This window comes from Mus pahari, chromosome 1 (genome assembly GCF_900095145.1).
Source record: "Mus pahari chromosome 1, PAHARI_EIJ_v1.1, whole genome shotgun sequence".
Lineage (NCBI taxonomy): Eukaryota > Metazoa > Chordata > Mammalia > Rodentia > Muridae > Mus > Mus pahari.
In genome coordinates, this window is record NC_034590.1 from 150,544,371 (window position 1) to 150,559,103 (window position 14,733).

The following is a 14,733-nucleotide window of genomic DNA, read 5'->3' on the forward strand; positions in this document are numbered from 1 at the left end:
AAATAAATAAATAAATAAATAAATATGGGGTACAGAGCTAAACAAAGAATTCTCAACTGAGGAATATCGAATGTTCGAGAAGCACCTAAACAAATGTTCAACATCCTTAGTCATCAGGGAAATGCAAATCAAAACAACCCTGAAATTCCACCTCACACCAGTCAGAATCACTACAATCAATTACTCACATGACAGCAGATGTTGGCTAGGATGTGGAGAAAGAGGAGCATGCCTCCATTTTTGGTGGAATTGCAAGATGGTACAACCAATCTGGAAATTAGTCTGGCAGTTCCTCAGAAAACTGGACATAGTACTACCTAAAGACCTAGCTATAGCACTCCTAAGCATATACCCCAAAGATGCTCCAACATATAACAAGAACACATGCTCCACTATTTTCTTTTTTTTTTCAAAGAAGCCTTATTTATAACAGCCAGAAGTTGGAAAGAACCCAGATGTCCTTCAACAGAGAAATGGATACCAAAAATATGGCCCATTTACACAATGGAGTACTACTCAGCTATTAAAATCAATGCGTTCTTGGAATTCTTAGGCAAATAGAGGGAACTAAAAATTATCCAGAGTGAAGTAACCCAATCACAAAAGAACACACATGGTATGCACTCACTGATTAGTGGATACTAGCTCAAAATCACAGAATACCCAATATGAAATTCACAGACCACATGAAGTTCAAGGATAAGGCAAACCTAAGTGTAGATGCTTCAGTCCTTCTTAGAAGGGGAACAAAATACTCATGGGAGGAAACATTCAGGCAAAGTGTGAAGCAGATGCTGAAGGAAAGTAAATCCAGACACTGCCCTAGCCTCTTATGGATGAGATCCATCCCATATACAGTCACCAAACCCAGACACTATTGTGAATGCCAAGAAGTGCTCACTGGGAGCCTGATATAACTCTCTCCAAAGAGGCTCTGCCAGAGCCTGACAAATAAGGAGGCAGATGCTCACAACCGTCCATTGGACTGAACACTGAGGTCCCCAATGAAGGAGTTAGAAAAAGGACTGAAGGAGCTGAAGGGGTTTGCAACCCCATAGGAAAAAAAAAACAATATCAAACAACCAGACCCACTCCCAGAGCTCCCAGGGACTAAACCACCAACCAAAGAGTATACATGGAGGGACCCATGACTCCAACCGCATATGTAGCAGAGGATGGCCTTGTCAGGCATCAATGGGAGGAGAGGTCCTTGGTCCTGTGAAGGCTCAATGCTCCAGTGTAGAGGAATGCCAGAGTGGGGAAGCAGGAGTGAATGGGTGGGTCAGGGAGCACCCTCATAGAATCAGGGGGAGGGGGAATGTGATAGGGAATTTCCAGATTGTAAGTGTCAAAGGGGATAACATTTGAAATGTAAATAAAGAAAAATATCAAATAAGAAAAGAATAAAATAAATGAGTAAATTAATTCAAAAAATCAATAGCCTTCCTTTATACAAATGGGCTGAGAAAGAAATTAGAGGCACAACACCCTTCACAATACTCACAAATAAATAAAATATCTTTGGGTAACTCTAACCAAACAAGTGAAATATCTGTATGATAAGAACTTCAAGCATCTCAAGAAAGAAATTGAAGAATACATCAGAAAATGAAGAGATCTCACATGCTCATGAAATGGTAAGTTTAACACAGTAAAAATGGCCATCCTACCAAAAGCAATCCACAGTCTCAAGGCAATCACCATCAAAATTCCAACACAATTATTCACAGACATGGAAAATGCAATTCTCAATTTCATGTAGAAAAAAAAAAAAGAGACAAGTATAGTGAAAACAATTCTGAACAACAAAGGAACTTCTAGGGAAAACACCATCCCTGACTTCGAGCTGTACTACAAAGCAATAGTAAAATAAAACAAACAACAACAACAACAACAAAAACTGCATGGGATTGGTACAAAGACAGTCAGATCGATCAATGGAATAAAATTGAAGACCCAGAAATGAACATAGACACTAGCTACATGATCTTTGACAAAGAAGCAAAACATACAATGGGAAAAAAAGAAAAAGAAAAAAAGCATCTTCAATAAACGGTGCTGGTCTAATGCACAGTTGCTGTGTAGAAAAATGAAAACAGATCCATGTGTGTCAGCTTGCGCAAAGCTCAAGTTCAAGTGGATCAAGGACCACAGCATACAATCAGATACACTGAATCCAATAAAAGAGAAAGTGGGAACGAACCTTGAATGCATCTGCACAGGAGAAAATTGTCTGAACAAAACTCAGGCTCTAAGATCAAGAATTGCTAAATGGGACCTCATGAAACTAAAATCCTCTGTTTTCTGAAAAGAACAAATCAGCAAACTATAAATTGTAAAATATCTTATCTAACCCCACAACCAATAGTGGGCTTATATCCAAAACATATAAAGAATTCAAGAATCTAACCTCCAAAAATGAACCAAACAATACAATAAAAAAAGGGGGGGTAATAGAGCTAAACAGAGAATTCATAGCAGAGGGGTCTTGAATGGCCCAAGAAGCATATAAAGAAAGGTTTAAAGTTCTTAATTGTAGCCTTCTCAGTGTTGAGTAGGCCTTTCCCAGCCTTGAAAAGGCTGACCAGCTTTCCCAGCCTTGAGTAGGCTAAGCAGACCTTAAACATAAACCATGACAGGTCTTAACAGCTTGGATAGAGACATATGTCTTGGCTGCTGTTGCAGGTTAACATGGGAACTTTGATGTTTTGGCTGCCTGAACTGACCTTGATGATACAATATACTCCATCTGAAGAAGGAGATGGGTTTTGTGTTTTTCTTTCCTTTATATACACAAAGCTTATTATTAAACTTTGAACCTTGATCAGAACTTTTGTCTTGGATTCATTCTTTGCTAGCCCACTTCCCTTATTTCCAGACCCCCTTTCAAGTAAATGCAGTTTGCCCATGGCTGCTAGATGGATACACTTAGTCCTCAGGGAAATGCACGTCAAAATGATCCTGAGATGTGGGGCATTGGGCTATATATACAATCTGGTCTCCAGTCAAGCTGAGGTCTGAACCCCGGAGTGGTGATAATTCACCTACATGGCACAGTAGGCGTTCCCTCATGTCTACTGGACTCGAGACTCCTGTCGAAGTTACTGCACCCTCAACTTCCATAGGAGAAGCATGGTTAGTAGTCACTTAGACAATGTCCCAAGCTTCTGACCTTCAGGCTAGACTCCTCCCAGTTACCTAGCAACAGGAAAGATAACAGCCCACCATAAGAGGGGCTGCTTAGCCCCACCTCACTCTCTAACTCTCCTCATCCTCTCCTCTCCTCATTCTCTCTCCTCCACTCACTCTCTTACTCTCCTGTCACTCTCTTACTCTCTCTCTCCCTCTTGCTCTCTCCCACTTACTCTATCCTTTCTTTTTCCTCTCTCTTTCCCCATTCTCTCCTTTTGGCCATGGCCGGTCTCTATCTCTCTTTCTATCTTCTCTCTTTCCCCTTACCCTTCTACAATAAAGTTCTAAAACCATAGACTGTCTCTGTTCATCAAGGCCCAGTGTGCTTGGACAATGGGATAGTCTTTCCTCTAATAAGCCATTTCTAATCTCCCGATGGAAGGCCTTCCTGTGCTCTAGTCAAGGCCCAGACTAAGGACTCTTGGCTGCATGGGAACCTCTATCCCTCTGCCCTCTCTCTCATAACCCCAGGGCCAAGGGAGTCACCCCGGGACCCCTGGTATCAGGGGGACTGCCCCTTGACCACTCCCCATCCAATGGGGTCAGTGGCTTAGATGCCCACCTGGGGCTGAGTGGAAAGCGTCTGGCAGCACTCCCATGAACACCTGCCCAGAGCATAGAAGGAACTCTGGCAGACATCGGCTGTCCTCCCTCCCCCCTCTTTCCCCTGCCCCCCTATAGTTCAGAAGACTGAGATTCCACCTTACACCAATCAGAATGGCTAAGATCAAACCCTCAGGTGACAGACAGCACATGTTGGTAAGGATGTGGAGAAAAGAACACTACTCCATTGCTGGTGCAATTGGAAACTGGTACAACTACTCTGGAAAAAGATCTGAAGGTTCCTTAGAAAATTGGAAATAGACCTACCTGAAGACCCAGAAATACCACTCTTGGGCATACACCCAAAAGATGCCCTACCATACCACAAGGACACATGCTCCACTGTGTTCATAGAAGCCTAACTTGTGGCCAGAAGCTAGAAACAACTCATATGTCCCACAACAGAATGAACACACTAAACGTGGTTCATTTACACAATGGAGTACTACTCAGCTATTAAAAACAATTTCATGAAATTCTTAGGAAAGTAGATGGAACTAGAAAATATCATTCTGAGTGAGGTATCTCAGACCCCAAAGGACCTGCATGGTATATACTCACTAATAAGTGAATATTAGCCAAGAAAACCATAAAATACCCATGATACAATCCACAGAACTCAAGAAAGTTAACAAGCAGTAGGTCTCAAGCGAGGTTGCTTCAATCCCACTAGAGAGAGAGAAGATAACAATCACAGGAGGCAGAGGGAGGGAGGAACTTGAGTTTGGGGAAGGCATAGAGAGGGGGAAAGGGTACAGGATCATGTATGGAGTGGGGAGTCAGGAGAGAAGCCCTGAAGGATAGTAGAATGAATGGAAATATGCAACCTCAGGGTGTGGGAGTTGGGGTTACCCTCTAGAAAATACCAGAGACCTGGGAGGTGAGAGACTCTCAGGACTCAAAGGGAAGAACTTTAGATGAAAGGTCAAACCATGGGGAGAGGGAACTCATAGAATCTACCTAAAGTAGAAAGACAGGTCATCAAGTGTAGGGCTGGTATTGTCATCTCACAGTCAAAACCTCAGTCCTGGAATTGTTTCTGTATAAAAGAACTACAGGGAGGAATATTGAAAAAAGACTGAGGGAAAGGCAATCCAGTGACCAGCACAAATTCAGATCCATCTCAAAGGGAGGCCCCAAAACCTGACACTATTACTGATGCAATGCTATACTTATAGACGGGAGTCTAGCATGACTGTGCTCTGAGAGGCCCAACAATCAACTAAAGGAGACAGATGCAATACTTACACTCAACCAATGGACTGAAGTCAGGAACCCTTGTGGTTGAATTAGGAAAAGGCTGGAAGAAGTTGAGGAGGTGGGTGACCCCATAGGAAAACCAGCAGTCTCAACTAACGTGGACCCCTGAGATCTCTCTTTCACTGAGCCAGCATACATGAACTAGTCTGAAACCTCCAGCAGAGGACTCCCTGGTCTGACCTCAGTAGGAGAAGTGCCTAACCCTGGGGAGATTTGAGGTCCCAGGAAGTGTGGAGGCCTAGTGGAGAGAGAGGGGTAGATGGAACATCCCCTTGGAGATAAGGGGAGAAGGAATGGGATGAGTAAATGTGGGAAGGTGAACCAGGAGGAGGACAATGACTAGACTATTAACAATAATAATAATAATAAATAATAAATAATGAAATACATAAAAATAAAACATAAAATCCTGTTGATGAAGCTATCATCTACCACAATGTGTCCCACAGTACATCCTTTTATTCACAAATCTTTACCTGCAAATGTTCATTGCAATGAGTCATTCATTGGTCTGGTTGAAGGCCTATGCCTTCAGTAGTGGATCCTGACAGGGATTCCTCTCAGACACCATGTTGTTGCCACGTGTTATAGAGATCTTGCAGCTTTGAATGCATAGGACCTGCCACTTTCACACACTCCAGCAGTTCATTGATGAAATAGATGTTGGAGTGAACCAATTCAAAGCTCTGTATTTGGAGTTAGATTGGAGCTAATTTGCTAATTTCACCAGGTTTCCTGAGCCCACAACACTGGGCTCTGCCTGCCCAGGCCCCATGACACTGAGCTTAAAGTTGTAATGTCAGGGATTGGTGCTTGCCCATGTGATGGGCTTCAAGTTCGGCTGGTTGTCAGTTGACTTTCCTTCAGTCTCTGCTTCATTCCTGCATTTCTTGTAGTCAGGAAAAATTTGCATTGAAAGTTTTGTGGGTGTGTTGGTGTCCTTATCCCTCTACTGAGGGTCCTGCCTAGTTAAAGGAGGTGGCCTCTTCACATTCCATGCCCCACTGTTGGGCATCTCAGCTAACATCACTCACATTGACTCCTGGGAGCCTCTCCCATCCCAGCTCTCTGGGACTTCCTAGAGATTCTCCTCCCCTCCCCACTCCCCACTCCCCAACCCCAGAAGCTGCAGATTTCAATTCATTCTCCTGGCCCTCTGGGCCTGTCTCCTGTCTCTCCCCATATCCAATCCTGTCTCCCCATTCCCCTTTCCCTTCCCCTGCCCTCCTACCCAGTTCTCTCTCCCTCTGCCTCCTATAACAATTTTATTTCCCTCTACAAGTATGATTCAAGACATCCTTGCTTGGGCTTTCCCTCTTGTTTCTCTTTGGGTGTGTGGGCGTATCAAGGGTATGTCTATTTCATGGCTAATATCCACTTATGAGTGAGTACATACCATGCATGACATTAGACACTGAAAATGCCTTAGATATCCCAAGCAAGACATTTTAATAGTGCAAAATAAGTCAAGGAAGTTCACTGCCAAAAACAAGTAAACTGTCAGTTGAGTGGTGGTGGCATGTATCTTTAATCCCTGCACTCAGGAGGCAGAGGCAGGTAGTGAGTTCCAGGCCAGCCTAGTCTACAAAGAGAGTTCCAGAGCAGCCAGAACTACAAAGAGAAATCCTGTCTCAAAATAAAATAAAATAAAATAAAATAAAATAAAATAAAATAAAATAAAATAAAGTGGAGAGGAATTTTCAGATCATCATTCTGTTATCTTGAGGCTTTTCCTGGAATACTGTTTTGTAGAAATATAGAAGGATTTTAATTCAGCTACATGACTGCTTTGGCAAGGGACCATATCCAAGGACCTAGGTCTATCTGATCTGGATGAAATGCAGACACACCACAGAACTTTAATCCCCTTGGTTGGAATACAGACATACCCAGGTTGACCGCATGCTGCTTGTATTCTAATCCCAACACTGGTTCCTCAAGACCTGGTTACCCCAGAGACAAGAGAGTCCACACATAGACCCTAATGACACTATATGACCTTACCCCCAGGTTTTTTTTTGTTTTGGTTAGTAAATAAAGAGGCTAACAACCAATAGCTGGGCAGAAGAAACATAGGTAGAAGTGAGGATTTCAGGACTTGGTGTTAGGGGAGAACCATGAGGAAGATAAGTGAATAGTGGAGAAGCCATCATGAGTTAGGTGAGTCATGAAAATATGGCTCTGAAGGTTGGACAATTGGATTTAAAAGCAGCCCAGATGAAAAATAGTAATTACTCAATGTTATCAATAGGAATGTAAATTCTAACAGCATAGAGGGTATATATATATGCCCAGCTCTTGTGCTGTTTAAGGTTTATAGCAAATAGTAAAAGTTGAGGGTATTTTATCCAGGAACTTAATTATCAAGGCTGGATAGAAATCTGGGTTGGGATTAAAATTTTCTACAAGACATGCTTACTGTGTACCTTCAAATAAATTAGTCTGTGGAAGGAAATAGCCATGTTTGAAAGTGACATCCAGTTGAGGGGCAGACAAAGTGAAACATCAGAGAAAGATTTCACAGAAAGAGTCAGAGATAGGATGCACCCAACTCTCACAAGCATGGAACAGGAAAGAGAAGCTGTTTAAGAGCAGTGCAAGGGGAGAGAGGCAGTCAGTTCTGTGTAGGACAGTTGAGTGAGTTTGGAGGCAGTGCTTTGAGTGCAGTGCAGTGGAGTTGTGCTTGTTCATGCAGTTCAGTGCAGATCATCAGAGGCAATTGAAGCCAGCGAAGAAGAAGAAGCCAAAAGATTAGAACACATTTCCAGAGTTAGTTTTAGGCTAAGCAGAGCCATTCAGAAAGAAGCTGAGAGAAGACAGACTGAATTAATCAGCTAGGAGAGAACTTTGGGTCAGAAGAACTGGGTTTAACCAGCCATCCAGAGATCAGAAAGAATGGAAAGGGTAAGCTTCTTCAACAGTAAGCCTCCAAGACAGCAATTACATCTGGTGAATAAATGTTACATTTACATAGAAAATAGCAAAAGGCTAGATACATGCTACATGAGTTTAATTTAGCAATAAATCATAGTTAATTCCTTATAAATGCATATGTATATATGGTATGTACTGAAAATAAATTATAAATGTGCCCATGTATATGTACACATATATGTTTCTAAGCATTAATATCTTACACTGATGAGTGGTATCAAGTTCTTGTGGGTCAACAGATTTCAGGTTAAAGTTATATAAAATGGAAGTGAGGACTAAAAATAACTTCATTTGAGCTAGGTTATTTCTCACACAAATACATTTTCCTGCAAAAAAATTTCTAATTAACTTCTTGTATTGGACTGGAACAGGCACTGTGTTTACAGATATAACAAGGAGAATGGCAAGTAGCTTCCTTTAAGAAATGAACTTTAAAAAGCTAATGACTGTGTTCGAATGATGGCTCAGTGTTTAGAGCACTGACTGTTCTTTCAGAAAGTCCTGAGTTCAATCTCCAGCATGGTAGCTCACAGCTGTCTATAATAAGATCTGATACCCTCTTCTGGCATGCAAGCACACATGCTAATAGAACATTTAAAATTTTCATTTCAAAGGTCAATGGCAGACATAATGCTGAAAGAAATGAAAATGTTAACCAGAATTTAATGATACCTGAATATACATTTCCGTGTTTTCTAATGATCCAAAGATAGTAATGATTTCAGAGTCATAAAATCAAGTTACCATAATTCTTATAGATGTAACAAAATATGTGGAAATTAGAAAAAGTAACTGATGAGACTCCAAGAACTCTGGTCTTGTTTGGAAAAGAAGGATGATACACACATCACATGATCTCCAGCGTGGAAGCATGGTTTCATACTTGGTTACAGCTAAGAGTCACAAACTGGAAAGACCATGCAAAGTGTTTATGTTTAGAGTAACACCATCTCAGGGACAGGAATCATGACAGTTAATATGCCATCCTCCCTATGTTGGGTACTTTCTGTTTGTATTCTTTTACAGCATCATTTTTCTCATTCTGATCAAACCCTGTAGTTACTATTAGTGAGACTTGATTAAAAAGCTTTCCTACATTTCCCTTCTTTGTATGTATTATGATGAAGAAACAAAACCATCTTAGAATATTATTTTAATTATTACTACTTGCCTTATGAACAAAGAAGGAAAATGGATTATTTTGTAAGATAGATATATATATTTCTCAGAACTCGGGTGTTGGAGCAGGTGATTTGAAATTTAAAGTTACCTTCAGCTGCATAATAAGTTTAGATCTAGCCTGAACAACATGAGACCATACAAAAAAGAAAAAAAAACTTTGCCAACAGACCATAATTACATTACTTTTATTTAAAACATGCAGTGCTTTAAAACTGTCACATTTGTTAGTTTTGAAATAATAATATATTAGTAATTCATCATCAGATAAGAACTAACAGTGCTGAAATCAATAAATCATTGCACAGCATAGGGAATTGCAGACTTGTTTTTGAAGTAACCCTAAAAATTGCCTCAAATAGAAGATAGGTATTTCTTGTATCTTTAAGAGATAGAAGGCCAGAGATGTCATGCTTTCTTTGTATGTATTATGTTGAAGAAACATCTTGGGACATTATTTTAGTTTATTAGTATTTTCTCTTATGAATAAAGAAGGACATAAATCAGTTTGTGCAGGTATGTATATGGAATCCCAGATCTCTGGTGATAGGGTCAGAGAGACATGCCTGATAGAAGAGGAACTATACCCTCAAGGAAAGGGCTTTGTGGGGAAATCCATTTAGATGGGAATGAAGCATATCTGGAACTTGGGTGGCACAGAAACAAATCCATTGGCAACTGGAGTAGTATCAAGGTCTTTCAGATCAACTGGAGATTTCAAGTTAAAGTTCTGTAAAATGGTGGTCAAGAATAAAAATAATTCTGCTCGAGCCAGNCCCTCTCCCACACAAATCCGTTTTCCTGAAAATAAAAAAACATGGAATGAAATTAATTCACGGTGCTTAGTGGGATAAGGACTGTGCTTGCAACTGTAATAAAGGAGAATCTATGTCATTCTTTGATATGGATGATCATTTGGGTGGATAAGTGTAAAAATGATTGACATACCTTTCTCCACAACTAATACTAGGAAATACAATATTAAAGTAGGTGTATAAAATGCTTTAGAAGGTGAAATAGCAGCACTGAAAACAGGACTTCAAATTCACCCGATGAAAACAAAGGAACACTTAACTTCTCATAGAGGTGGGTTAGCTGTGGTAAACCCTGGTATTTAATGAAGCACAAAGGGAAAGATGTTGTACTCCAGAGAATATGAAGAATACAGCATAAGAGGCAAAAAAAACTACTGATTTGGAACCAAATATCTGGATAATGTGAAACACTACCATCAGAGGAGGGAAAGGGAGAAGAGAAAGTGGGGCAACATGGACAGCAGGCTCCACCCAAACAAAAAAAAAATCACTTAAAGAAGCAGACAACCACGACACCTCATAAGCATGGAGCTTTAAAGAAAACCTTCATGTATCTCCTAACAAATACACAGAGTACTATAGCCAGAAGCCATATTGAGAATATTCCTTAACTGTAAAAATTAAACTACTCTAGGGACTGGAAAACCTGACATCTTTGCAAACTGAGTCACCATGGATACAAGTCCACAGCTATAAATGGACAGGCAGTGGTCACCAGAAACAGTTGCTTACAAAAGTATCTGTGTTGTGTACTGAATACAATATGTCCTCCATTGCCTCATGTATTTAATTAAATATATAGTCCATAGTTGGCAATGCTGTTTTATAATGTTGTGGAAACTTTAGTAGGTGGAAGTTTAGGATGGAAACTCAGTCACTGAAGATGTGTCTTGAAGGTTTATAGTCTCTCTAGCTTCCAACCTGCCATCTGTTTCATGTTCATCCAAGATGTGAGATGAATCTTTCCAGCCACACCAGAGCTACATATTGCCCATTCCCTAAGCCTCCCACCTTAACAAGGGCTGATTTCAGCCCTTCTGTAGTTCCAGCTGCAGGCAGTGTGCAGTTACTAGGGAACCATCATTTCCCTGCCCAAACTGGAACTTCTCTGTCATGTCTCTTCCTCCATTAAAGACTATCTTCCCTCAAACTTTAAGGAGAAATAAACCCTTAAAGTGCTTCTCAAACAGAATTTGTACACAAAAACAAGAAAAGTAACTTGTACAGAAGACTGGTAATAAGGAGTGAGCTATCATGATACTGACTACCTGTCTCACAGACAAAAAGGTGTCCTACTATCTAGGAAAACTTCTATAGTAGCTTAATGATATATTTAGACACACAGTCCAACCATGCTATGGTGTAGATTGGTGAGTTGGGAAAGGATAAGTCAACATTCTAAAGTCCCACTAATGTGAATCTGCAGATATGTTTTGTCTCAGAGAAAGTGCATGGGCATTGGGAATAATGATTAGATCAAAGCTAATCTACTATCCCAAAAGAAAATATATAAAAGTTGGAAAGTTTCAAGGGATACATACAAATGACTCTGTTGCCTAGAGTTTTTTTTTTTTTGAAATTCAAATATAATTACATCATTTAATCTTTCCCTTTACTTTTGTAAATTTTTCCATACCCTGCTTGCTCCCGCTAAAATTTGTGATCTTTCTCTGTGTTATTATTACATATAAATTATAAATATATGTGTGTGAATGTGTGTGTATGTATATGTACATATAATTAAATATATATGTAACATAGGTGTATATAGATATAAAAATACACCATGTTAAGTCCATTAATGTTACTTGCATGCATATAATTTAAAGGCTAACCACTTAGAATTGTAAAAGCAATGAGGAGGCTCATGAATGAGGAAAAAGATTTTTTCCCACTCTTAGTATTCTTTAATTGCCTGTAGTTCTTTGTTTAGAAATGGAGGCCCATGAGACTTCCCTGTTTCACGTTACCTATTGGTGTTGTATATGCTCAGGTCCTGTTTAGGCAGCAATATATCATGGGTCAAGTTTCCCTGTCACCTCTAGGAGACACAATTTCATAAGGGAAGTTGGCAATCAATATTCCTACCTAGCTATGATATTGATGATCCACAATAATGCCAAGCATGTCAAAATATCCCTAAGGGTTTAATAATGACACACATGCATCTTGTTGGTAAACAATAGCTGTCTAATTGGGCTTAAAGCCCCCTCAGCGGATACTGAAAACCTACTCAACTTCTCTGAGATAGTGAGGTCATGGTTCGACTTATCCATATTTTCAGACAAGTGTCTGTCTAACATTCATGAAAGAAACTTATCTTTGCAACAAAGAGAACCCCTTATAGAAAACCATAACTGATAAAAATGCAAAGAGCAGTTGAGCATTGGGTACATAGCTGCAGCACATACATCTCTAGCACAACTCCTGAAGCTAAGGCTCAGGGAGCATTGTGGAAGAAGGGGTGCAAATAATGTAAGATTCAAAAAACCAGGAAATAATTTTGATTACCTGTTGAGAAAGGAAAAAAGTAGTCACTTTTCTTAAACTTGCCACTCTCATCCAGAAAGTGACTAGGATCAAACCTCTCTGGGTTGGGGAATTCTTTATCATCATATAGCACAGAAGTCAGTGATGCTATGACAGTGGTACCCTGGAAAAAAGAAGAATAAACAAGTCAAGTTATATAAGGGTTGATAAAGTAAGAGAAACAATAAATATGGCATAGTCAAAGCTTATGGTAAATAATGTCCAAACAAGAACAGAGACATATCTAGACAGACAGGTCATGCAACACATGTGGATGGGTTGACAGTAGTCCACTGGCAATAACCTTGATACAGTATCCAAATAAGTAATTTGATATTCTGTTATCAAGAAGCTTAACACTGTTATGCATTGGGGTCCACTTCTCTACTTCACCCCTGTTATTATTGCATCAAGCATACTTGAAATGTGGCTTCAAATGTAAGGTTTTACATAAAAAATCAGAATTATCTGCTCATAGTAATGTTACCTGAATAATGTCTGATAAAATTAACAAGGTCTTGTGGAATAACGTGGCCAAAATCAAATTATTGAGAATTTTTCCCTGCCATACAGTTTATTTGCCTTAATTTTAAAATATACATGATGTCTTTTCACAGAAGAGATGGACAAAACCTAAAGAGATGACAGACTTAGAAATTTNCAGATTTTCTAAGAATTCCAGTAAGGGTCATCACTTTACTTGAATATAAACACTGAAACTGCGAAACTGACCAGATGATTCACAAAAATTATATATTCATAAGATATCAGTGATTCATACAATAGATTTTACTAATTAGGAAAAGAGTAGAACTTCTATAATGGAGAGATCTGAATTACACCTTAAGATAAGAAGTAGCCATATCCACTAACTGCATAGTTAATATGCTCCAGCCCACCTTACAACATGTGACCCCTGTGAGGTCTCCTTTGTCCATTTTTATGCCACAGTTATAACTGGGAGCAAACTATTAGAGGACAATGACACATAAACCAACCCTGAAACAGAGGACATAATTATATGAACTGGAATATTTAATAGGTCACTATATGAATTCTGATAAATGTGCCTATGTACTTCTTACCATTCTGATAAAATACTAGAAGGGTCTTTTCAAAGACTAACAATATGAACTTTTAATTTTATTTGAAAGTGCAAACAGCCAAGAGAAAATTTGAAATGTCTACAGTGCAACAAACCAAGATGTGATCTAAAAATTTATAAGCTTTTATTGGAAATAGCATAAAGTGTATCCAGGTTCCAGATTTAAAGGGTTTACATTTTTCTTATATTGTAGGGACAAAAAATTGCCACCAACCACTCAGTAAATTATTAAGAAGGTTTAAAAAATTAAATAAAAAGAAGGAATATAAAAAAAGAAGGTAAACAATATACACTGAGTACCTATATGTTATTTGAAATAAAGGGCCAGTAAATTACTCAGATAAAGAAATGTTTAGTGTTGCTGGAAAATTGTGAAGAATTTCCAATAATTTTCAATAAAGACCTCTAATTACTTCTAAAAAACAAAAAAAAGAATTCTAGTACAGTCTGATTTTGAATACATTATCAGTGGTTTGGCTGGCTTAATCTCCTAAATTCCCTGAAGGTTTTTCATCACTTTCTCTTTAACATTGGTAATCTGAAATTGCAAGACCCAATATCTTGGGCAATATCTTGGGCTAATTTCACTCACTCTAATTGGAGATCAAGAGCATTAAGGCACAATGTAGAAGAAAGGAGCTTACCTTGGGAATGAGATAATCTCTGAATTTCATGTCACGGGTCACTGCATGGGGAANGCTGGTGGGAAGGAGATCAATATATCTCTGGATCTCATGCAACACAGCATCAGTGTAGGGCATGCTATTCCTGTCCTGCATGCAGGGGCTCCTGTGTCTACCAATCACACAGTCGATTTCTTCCTGGACTTTAGCTGTTTTAACACAGTGAAAAATGACAGAAATGGAAAGAATTGGCACACTGGCCACAACTCAGGGTTACTTGTAGCAATATGAAGATGTTTGGCAGTATTCTGAAAGCATAATATTTACTAATGAAGTGACAGTTGCTATGATATAAATACTAATATCCTATATATTCGATGTAATAATATAGAGCCCTTATATATAAATTGGCATACTTAAATATCAATATCAATATCAGCCGGGCATGGTGGTACATGCCTTTAATCCCAGCACTCAGGAGGCAGAGGCAGGT

The 14,733-nt window shown here is 39.2% G+C and overlaps 2 protein-coding genes across 2 annotated transcripts in view; one reads left to right on the top strand and one right to left on the bottom strand.

Annotated features, from left to right (window-relative positions):
- LOC110333495 (cytochrome P450 2C18-like) overlaps positions 1-14,733 on the top strand; it is a 232,603-nt gene that overhangs the window by 112,268 nt on the left and 105,602 nt on the right. The gene's annotated exons all lie outside the window — the stretch shown is intronic.
- LOC110329470 (cytochrome P450 2C42-like) overlaps positions 9,340-14,733 on the bottom strand; it is a gene marked incomplete at its 5' end in the record, with an annotated part of 24,520 nt that continues 19,126 nt past the window's right edge. Inside the window, 3 exons of the mRNA XM_029543827.1 lie at positions 9,340-9,969; positions 12,495-12,636; positions 14,262-14,449. Of these exons, the coding sequence (XP_029399687.1) occupies positions 9,788-9,969; positions 12,495-12,636; positions 14,262-14,449 (512 nt within the window). The remainder of the gene's footprint in view (positions 9,970-12,494; positions 12,637-14,261; positions 14,450-14,733) is intronic.